The 10,507-nt window shown below is 37.3% G+C and overlaps 1 protein-coding gene across 2 annotated transcripts in view; it reads left to right on the forward strand.

Moving 5' to 3' along the window:
• LOC150088170 (leucine-rich repeat-containing protein 57-like) overlaps nucleotides 1-7,884 on the forward strand; it is an 81,828-nt gene extending 73,944 nt beyond the window's left edge. For both annotated transcript variants that reach the window (XM_090370598.1, XM_090370599.1), the window contains one exon: nucleotides 7,722-7,884. In XM_090370598.1, coding sequence (XP_090226724.1) covers nucleotides 7,722-7,763 — 42 coding nt within the window. In that variant the 3' untranslated portion in view covers nucleotides 7,764-7,884. The remainder of the gene's footprint in view (nucleotides 1-7,721) is intronic.
• The last annotated feature ends 2,623 nt before the right edge of the window (nucleotides 7,885-10,507 follow it).

A 10,507-nucleotide genomic window follows, 5' to 3' on the forward strand; every position in this document is an offset into this window, starting at 1 on the left:
GCAAGTCATAAGTTAGCCAATCTCAAGATGTGATTAAAGGAGTTTTTTAATTGGAAAGCTACACTTTCACAGAACAGACAGGCTGGCCTTTATAACTCACAGTTTACAGATAGGAAACACATTATGATGATGTATATATATATATATATCAGCTGAATATAATTACATTCTATCTTTTACCCTTTCACAAGTCCATGTGGTTGTAATCAGTCTCCCACAAAGGATGGAAAAGGCCCAAGTTCAAATCCCACCAATGACATTGGAACTTTTATGGACTTTTACTTACAATCCATGCGTTAGACAGCTGATTTAGTTGTCTAAGGCATGGATTGTAAGTCTTTCCCTCTCCCCTGGAAACTCATGTTTTTCATCCAGTAAAATAGGCAACTCAACCAGAGAACACCTGCAATTTATGGACATAATATACATAGATAGATGAGTTGATGATTCTCTGACGGCCCTGATATGATTGGTTTTATTTTACCCTTTCACAACGTTCTTGTGAGCTTGAAGTAGTGGGTTTCTGATAGGGCTCTTTGAAGTTAATTTTTTTTTTGGGGAATTTTGAAATTTCAGAAAAATGAAATCTTTGTATATGAATGCTTTTAAATACAGGCAACCCCTGTATAGCACGGTACTTCTTCAACACGGTTTCGCTCCAACATTAGCATTAGCAGAGGCATATGATGCAAGAAAGCAAGCTTATGCAGCATCAGCCAAAAAAAAAAAAAAAAAAACACTTCCACTTCACCCCTCTGTTCGTTCGAAATACCTGTCCAGCTGAGCCTTAAATTTATTTAGGCTATCAACTTCTACAACAAGGGATGGAAGTCTGTTCCACCAACCAACTACCTGCTGGCTAAAGGCAAATTTCCGCACATCTATCCTACATCTGTCTTTCCTCAATCTGAATTTATGCCCTCTCAGGTGATTATTCTGAGCAAGAGGAAGAATCCCATCAGCATTGAGCATGCTCAAACCATTCAAGGCTTTATACACCTCTATCAGATCACCTCGCCGGTGCCTATTTTACCATTAAAGTTTTACACTTTTCTAATTGCATATCTTCTTATTTCATGTGAAAATAAAAATAAAGCATTACATTTTCTTCATTCATTTTCTCATGATAGTAGCATAAGTCATTTTTGCCATTCAGAAAACGTATTTTTTCCAATGTTTTTAATTTTAGTGATGTTCTATGACTCTTCAACTCTTTTATTACGACAGTGACAATTACTAAGAGATTAGCATTAATATTAGTAGAGGCATTTGATGCAAGAAAGCAAGCTTATACAGCATCAGCCAAAAAAAAAAAAAAATACATAAATAAAAAATAACCACTTCCACTTCACCAGTCTGTTCGTTCGAAATACCTGTCCAGCTGTGCCTTAAACTTATTTAGGCTATCAACTTCCACGACAAGGGATGGAAGTCTGTTCCACCAACCAACCACCTGCTGGCTAAAGGCAAATTTCCTCACATCTATCCTACATCCGTCTTTCCCCAATTCGAATTTATGCCCTCTCAGGTGATTATTCTGAGCAAGAGGAAGAATCCCATCAGCATTGAGCATGCTCACCACCATTCAAGGCTTTATACACCTCTATCAGATCACCTCGCTGGTGCCTAGTTTCCAGACACTGTAATTTGCAAAACTTAAGTCTTTCTTCGTAAGAGTACCCCTTTGTTCCATTAACTAATCTTGTTGTCCTTCTCTGTACTTGTTCCAGCAGCTCTACATTCTTCTTGAAGTGAGGCCTCCAGACTTGTATACAGTACACGTATACAAGTCTGGAGGCTTGTATACGTGTCTTGTATACAGAGCTATAACTTCAGTTATAGCTCAGACACAGCATGGTTTTGTTAAGGGGAAGTCTTGCCTGACCAACTTGATTGGATACTATGATGCAGTCACAAAAGAACTGGATGCAGGGAATAACTTTGATATTATATACTTGGATCTTAGAAAGGCTTTTGATACTGTTGCACATGGAAGACTGCTACACAAATTGGAGCAGTGTGACATTGGAGGCAAATTGCTGCTATGGATAAAGGGGTGGTTGAGGGGGAGAAGACGGAGAGTGGTAATCAATGGACACTGCTCATCGTGGACTAATGTTATTAGTGGAGTCCCTCAGGGCTCAGTGTTGGGTCCATTATTGTTTTCTGTATTTATAAATGATATTGATGATGGTATATCAAGCTTAATGTCCAAGTTTGCAGATGATACAAAGGTTGGCAGGGTTGTCAAGGACACTACTGACACTATGCTGCTGCAACAGGATCTGGAAAGGTTGAGCAGATGGGATGAGAGGTGGCAAATGAAGTTTAACATTGACAAATGTAAAGTACTACACATGGGAAACAGCAACCCCAGAGCAACATATCAACTCTGTGGTACTACACTGACAGTGGTAGAGAATGAAAGGGACTTGGGGGTGATTGTGCAGGCAGATATGAAGTTCTCTGAGCAGTGCAGACAGGCTGCAAGAGTAGCTCATGGAGTATTGTCAATGATATACAGGAATTTTTCCAGCAGGGATAAGGAGGTGATTATTCCATTGTATAAGGCAATGGTCAGGCCACACCTAGAGTACTGTATACAGGTCTGGAGGCCTCATTTCAAGAAGGATGTAGAGCTGCTGGAACGAGTACAGAGAAGGGCAACAAGATTAGTGAATGGAACAAAGGGGTGCTCTTACGAAGAAAGGCTTAAGTTTTGCAAATTACAGTGTCTGGAGACTAGGCACCAGCGAGGTGATCTGATAGAGGTGTATAAAGCCTTGAATGGTTTAAGCATGCTCAATGCTGATGGGATTCTTCCTCTAGCTCAGAAAAATCACCTGAGAGGGCATAAATTCAAATTGAGGAAAGACAGATGTAGGATAGACGTGCGGAAATTTGCCTTTAGCCAGCGGGTGGTTGGTTGGTGGAACAGACTGCCATCCCTTGTGGTGGAGGTTGATAGCCTAAATAAGTTTAAGGCTCAGCTGGACAGGTATTTTGAACGAACAGAGGGGTGAAGTGGAAGTGGGTTTTTTTTGTTTTTTTTTTGTTTTTTTTGGCTGATGCTGCATAAGCTTGCTTTCTTGCATCAAATGCTTCTGCTAATGCTAATGCTAATGTACTCAAGGTGCAGCCTGACCATTGCCTTATACAAGGGAATAATCACCTCCTTATCCCTGCTAGAAAAATTCCTGTATATCATTGACAAGACACCATGAGCTACTCTTGCAGCCCGTCTGCACTGCTCAGAGAACTTCATATCTGCCTGCACAATTACCCCCAGGTCCTTTTCATTCTCTAACACTGTCAGTGTAGTACCACAGAGTTAATACGTTGCTCTGGGGTTGCTGTTTCCCATATGTAGTACTTTACATTTGTCAATGTTAAGCTTCATTTGCCACCTCTCAGCCCATCTTCTCAACCTTTACAGATCCTGTTGCAGCAGCATAGTGTCAGTAGTGTCCTTGTCAACCCTGCCAACCTTTGTATTGTCTGCAAACTTGGACATTAAGCATGATATACCATCATCAATATCATTTATAAATGCAGAAAACAATAATGGACCCAACACTGAATCCTGAGGGACTCCACTAATAACATTAGTCCACAATGAGCAGTGTCCATTGATTACCACTCTCTGTCTTCTCCCCCTCAACCACCCCTTTATCCATAGCAGCAATTTGCCTCCAATGCCACACTGCTCCAATTTGTGCAGCAGTCTTCCATGTGCAACAGTATCAAAAGCCTTTCTAAGATCCAAGTATATAATATCAAAGTTATTCCCTGCATCCAGTTCTTTTCTGACTGCATCATAGTATCCAGTCAGATTGGTCAGGCAAGACTTCCCCTTAACAAAACCATGCTGTGTCTGAGCTATAACTGAAGTCTTGTCTAGATGATCCTGCAGTGCTTCTTTAACCAGTGCCTCCATTAATTTTCCTGGAACAGAAGTTAAACTCACAGGTCTATAATTACTTGTGTCAGCCTTTGATCCTCCTTTGTAAATTGGGGTCACATTTGCACATCTCCAGTCTGTGGGTACCTCCCCTGAGTCCAAGGAAGCTCTCATAATTATTGCTAACGGATTGCTTACTTCCTTTGCTGCCTCCTTTAATATAACTGGATAGATCCCATCCCATCCACCCCAGGTGCCTTTCTTGTGTTTATCTTCAACAATTTCTCCTCCACTTTACTCTCAGTTATTACAAGATTCTCTAGCTTACTGCCAGAGTTGAATATACCTCTGGCATTCCCCTCACTGAATAACTCCTCATGTGTGAATGTCGATGCAAAATATTGATTTAGTTTGTTAGCTACCTGAGCAGGATCATCAACAGTTGACCCATCGATATCAAGTAGACCAATCTGATTCATCCCCTTCTTTCTAGTGTTTACATAAGTAAAGAACTCTTTGCTGTTTTTCTTTGCATCCCTTGCCAAAGATTTCTCATAATCTGCCTTTGCCTGCCTAATCTCCTTTGTAACTTGGTTACAGATCAACTTGTATCTATCATAGGCTTCTGTGTCACGTGTTAATTTATATGTATCCCATGCATTTTACTTCTCTGTCATATGTCTCATTAATTCATCTGACATCCATTTAGGCCTAAACCTTGAACAATATTTCTTAGTTGGTATGTAAAGCCTAGTAGCTTCCAAGATAAGTTCTTTGATTGCTTCCCATTTCGAATTTGCTGTTGGTAACATCAGTTGGTCCCATTTATAGCAATTTTAGTCTGATCACAACAGGGGCCCTATTAATTTCCAGACAGTTAGGGAATCCCACATGCTTTCCAGTTGGTCAATTTTCCAGTAACATACAAAAATACCTTTCCAGTATATACAGGCAAACTTCTGTTAATTGCCTGCCTAATCTCCTTTGTAACTTGGTTACAGATCAACTTGTATCTATCATAGGCTTCTGTGTCACGTGTTAATTTATATGTATCCCATGCATTTTTCTTCTCTGTCATATGTCTCATTAATTCATCTGACATCCATTTAGGCCTAAACCTTGAACAATATTTCTTAGTTGGTATGTAAAGCGTAGTAGCTTCCAAGATAAGTTCTTTGAATGCTTCCCATTTTCAATTTGCTGTTGGTAACATCTTCAGTTGGCAATTTTAGTCTGACCAGAACAGGGGCCCTATTAATTTCCAGACAGTTAGGGAATCCCACATGCTTTCCAGTTGGTCAATTTTCCAGTATCATACAAAAATACCTTTCCAGTATATACAGGCAAACTTCTATATAAAGAAATTGATCATTTGTTTGAAAAAATTCATTAAACAGAAATTTCATTATGAAGAAATATGATCCTTTCAACAATGAAAAATACCTTAATTCAATATTCAGAAATATAGTCAAAGATGGGAAATAAATCAGAAACATACCCCTATAAGTGGGAATGAATATTCCCACTTATAGGGGTATGTTTCTGATTTATAATATTAATAAATGTATTAATAAATTAATACATTTATTAATATGTATTAATTTATTAATACATATTAATAAATTAATAATGCACATGATATATTAGTACACTTTTAAGAATTATTTCATAAAATATTTGAGAATTTCTCAAAACAGCTCTTGGCCATGTGCAACAATGGCAAGAGTAACCTCTTTTCTCCAACTGAAGTAGCTCTGCAACCTTTACAATCTTATCTGTAACCTCTTCGTGTGACTCGTCTTTTTCAAATCCTTCGAAGCCTTTTAAGTGCCATGGACATATTTTCTTCTATGCGCCATTTAAACAACTTTTAATGATTTCTGCCTAGGCCTTATTAATATTTAAGATGGCGTGTTAAATATTGTAAGATTTCCAAAAGTCTCTTAATATAAACTTTTTCTCACTGTCTACTCAGACAATGCCTGAGCAAACGTTGTGCATAAATAGTGTGCTTTTAAATTCAAAAATAACATCCTGATCCATAGGTTGGATGAGTGAAGTCGTGTTTGGTGGTAGAAATATGACTCACGTTCAAATGGAAATTATTTAGATGCGTAAGATGTCCAGGAAGATTATCTAATAGAAGCAAAATCTTGGAAGGAACATTGTTGTCTTTACAATATTTTTCAACCTTGGGAATGAAGTAGCATTTAAACTAATCCTCAAAGAGAGATATTGTTATCCATGCTCTCCGGTTCGATCAGAAATGCACGAGTGGGGTGGCTTTATTGATGCCCTTAAATGCACAAGGATTTCCAGAATGGTACACAAGCAGTGGTATTAATCTGCAATCTTGCGCTACGTTAGCCCCAAGCAAGAGCGTGGCCCTATCTTTTGAAGCGTTGAAACCTGGCATTGTCTTTTCCTCTTTGGCATTTTATGTTCAATCTGGCATTTTTTTCAAATACAGAGCAGTCTCATCAACAATCGTTGAATAGCCAGCCGCCTTCATCAATAATTTTTTCCAACACATCACAAAATTTTTCTGCAGCTGCAAAATCGGCTCTGGCGACTTCACTGCATACTTTAATGTTTTGGACACCAGTGCGATGCTTGAACCTATTAAACCACCCATTGCTTGCCATGAATTTGGCTTGGGGGGGTTCACTGTACTTATCCTTAATATTTTCATAAATACTTCTTGCTTTTGCTCGATTGGCCATTGGATTCGGGGGCACTTGCTTCTGAATCTGATTTTCCATCCATATTATTAATAGCTTTTCTACCTTCGATATAGCACCTGATGCTGTTTTGTGATCACTGTTGAACTTAAGTGTGTTGATCCTTTGACATGTTCTTTTATACGCACACTGTCCTTTAAAATAGTATTCACTGTTGACACAGCAAGACCTAATTCCATGCAATAGATGACAAACTTTGTCCTGCTTCATACTTTTTAATCATATTCATCTTCATTTCTAAATCAATTTTGTTTCGTTCCCTGGCACTGCCAGCACTTGCACTTTCCGTTGGTCCCTTTCCCTTTATCATTATAATACGTAAATAGGAATGAAGAAAAGTTTCTGAAAATTTGTTTTTTATATGATTTAAGATTTCAGTGAAGGGGAACTCATTTCACCATAATACCGTAACATAAAAACACACAGAATTCCAGTTATCAGTATTATCGCAAATGCAATAAGATCGAGCTTACTACCTGTTAATAATAGATCGCTATTATTAACAGGCAGTAATGGAAACTGTTGTTGACCAAAATGGAGGACACATTGAACAGTGTAGTGCTGGTCAAGTGATTTGTATTGCCACAGTGCCATATAGTGACAAATTTTGTAACTAATTTTTTTTTTCAATAAATGGCGAGCGCCTTCTTTATTGTACCTGTTGTCCAAATTTCTCTTCAGTACGAGCCTTAGAACTCGCTCCAGAGTCCTCTACATAGGGATACTTTAATTTTAACATCCCTGTATTTTGAGGATGGTTTGACTTCAAAATTTTGAAATTAAAGATGTTTATCTCCAGCCAAAAATCTTTAGGATGAAAAAAATTATAGCTGTATGAGAATGAGAATTTATTGAAAAGATAAGCAGACAAACATTAAGGTGTGTGTGTGTGTGTGTGCGCGTGTGCGTGTGTGTGCGCGTGCGTGTGTGTGCGCGTGCGTGTGTGCGCGTGCGTGTGTGTGCGAGTGCGTGTGTGCGCGCGCGCTGCGCGCGTGTGTGTGCGTGTGCGCGCTACTTTATTATTATTGAGTTTGAATAATCAAACACAGTGTAAAATTAACAAATTTTATTTATTGCAGTACATGGAACGATATACAGCAACAAAAAAGAAGATGTTCTAAAGAATCCTGCTGCCCATTCTATAAATCACAATATATGCCTTAAAAGACATTTTTTTTTGCTTAGTCTTAAAGACTAGTATTTTTTCCAACATTTTATCCATTGCACATTTTCTTAAAGTGTTTAAAGGTGAAAAAAAAAAGAACTATTTATTGTAAAATCAGGTGTATAAATTTTTTAATTAACAGCAGTATTATTAAAATTGTGAATAACTGTCAATATTTTAATCAGTGGAGCTTGTAGTTTTAAAATTCTATTTTCAAGGTCTTAGTGACAATGGAGTATTTCTCATAGGTGGAACTATTGTAAGTGTAGACTGACTAAAAGTATAGCACCTGGTTCCTGAACAAACAATTGAGAAAAGCTTTGTTATACCGTTGCTGGGGAGATTAATAAACGTTAACAGGAATAGTATAACAAAATGGTTCTCAAACATTTCATCCAAAAACATCACACAGTATGTGGCCTCATATTCTTTCTATTGATTCTGTTCAGTATTTCTACTGCATTTTAGAAATATTTTGTAGTGTTCAATAGTATACCAACGTCAAACAATTTCTAGATATTTTCATGGCAGTCTATCTAGTTGTCATTAACTTTTGCACATTATCAATTGTATTATGTAAGTTTTGTTTTTTTGTGAATGCCTTTCCAGAGTCCATAAATGCATATATTTTTTGTGTGTGCCCTGAGGATTTACATATATATATATATATATATATATATACACACACTTTTTACAAAGTCATTTTGAATAGATTTCAAATAACTTTTCAAAACATGCTACAAATCTTCCCATAGTTGTTTCCATCTAATGGGCACAGTTAATCTGGAAAGACAGATATAAAAATCAAAGGAAGAGGAGATCATGCTTAGCTGAAATGCTCTGGAGTTCCGATCCAGAATTTGATTCAATTGAAATTAAGTGATACATAAGTAGATGTAGAATATGGTATTAGAGTATGATAAAAAAATATATACATAAAATAAAATTTAACAAGAACAAATTGATATTTAAATAGTGTATATGTACAAAATTTTAATTTTTATGAACTTTCAAAATTTCATGAAGAAACACTCCACAAAGACAATGGCTAGTGGAAAAACACGCTGCTCAGGGCCCAGACATCTTCCCCAAACTCCCTCTGGAAAAGGTTAATTGCTACAGATATTTGAATGGTAAGGGGGGAACTAGGACAAAAATAACCTATTTAATGAAGAAAATTTATTATTGAAATATTTTATAAAACAAAATAATATAATCAACTAGACCGGAGTTAATATTATTATGATTATTTCAAAAAAAAAAAAAAAAAACATCAGTAATAATTGATGCAAATTGCAGAATTAGTCAGTACATAAATTTAAATATATGATTTTGGTTTCCTTTATCCAGCCCTATGAACAAAAAGAAACACTTTAATGGGCTAAGGGAACCATTCCTATGAAACCCATATTATTAAACTTTATTAAGGGATATAAACTCTGGAGACTAGGCACCTGCGAGGTGATCTAATTGAGGTGTATAAGGCCTTGAATGGTTTGAGCAAGCCCAATGCTGATGGGATTCTTCCTCTTGCTCAGATTACTATCTGAGGGGCCATAAATTCAAATCGAGGAAAGACAATTGTAGAATAGATGTGCGGAAATTTGCCTTTAACCAGCGGGGTGGTTGATAGTTGGAACAAACTTCCATCTGTCATAGTGGAAGTTGAAAACTTATTAAATAAGTTCAAGGCAGAACTAGACAAGCATTTGGAGTGAATGGATGGGTGAAACGGGAAGGGGTTTTTTTGGCTGATATATAAGCTTGCTTTCTTGCATCATATGCCTCTACTAATGACAATGCTAAAGTGAAACCACATTAATTTGGACCCTCTATAATTCAGACTGCATTTATTTTTTTCTATTTTATTTATGCAGAGATATGCATAAATCACATACTAAATAAATTTGCATATATATTTTCTAAATAGGAATTTAATCATACAGTTACAAAATTTTTTTTTGAATAGTTTCACAGTATAAATTTTTCCTTCTGTATAATAATTTACAAGGGGCATTCAATAAATTATCTGCCTAAGGTACTTCCCATGGTTATATTTCAGTGATTTATGATTTAAAGTGTTTCTACATATCTCAACTTGAAACATACTAATTTTGATCCCACTGTTTTTAGGTTGTGCTGCTGTAACAGAAAGAAGGATGGCACCTGTATCAATTATGAATTTGCTGAAATTGGAGCATCGTTCGGTCATCAAGTTTCTCACCAAAGAAAGAAATAGCCAAAGGTCATTCATGAAAGGATGGTAGCTGCAGGGGTGGGCCATCCAAGGGTGCAAGGGGTGCACTGTACCCAGGCGCCAACATTCAAGGTGGGGGGGACCTGAAAACCTGAAACTTACATGTATGAAGAAAATTTTAAAGAGATGGGCGCCAGATTTTAATTGGTATCAGGGCACCACATACCCTAGGAATGCCCCTGGGTAGCTGTGAATGGCAACAGTGAACCTTCAGAGTATTCTGGTCAAAACAGTTCAAATGGGGTAGAGTCCATTGAAGATGATCTACATCCAGGAAGGCCTGTGACAGTAACCACTCCAGAAATGTGCCATGCTGTGGAACCCCTTGTGCTGAATGAGAGATGTTTAAAGGTGTCCCAAATCTCTAGGAAATATGGCATATCTGAGGGAATAGTTGTAACTATCCTCCATGAATGTTTGGGGATGAGTAAGGTCAGTGCAAA

Source organism: Mastigoproctus giganteus, chromosome 3, assembly GCF_048544385.1.
Source record: "Mastigoproctus giganteus isolate SK-2022 chromosome 3, ASM4854438v1, whole genome shotgun sequence".
Taxonomy (NCBI): domain Eukaryota; kingdom Metazoa; phylum Arthropoda; class Arachnida; order Uropygi; family Thelyphonidae; genus Mastigoproctus; species Mastigoproctus giganteus.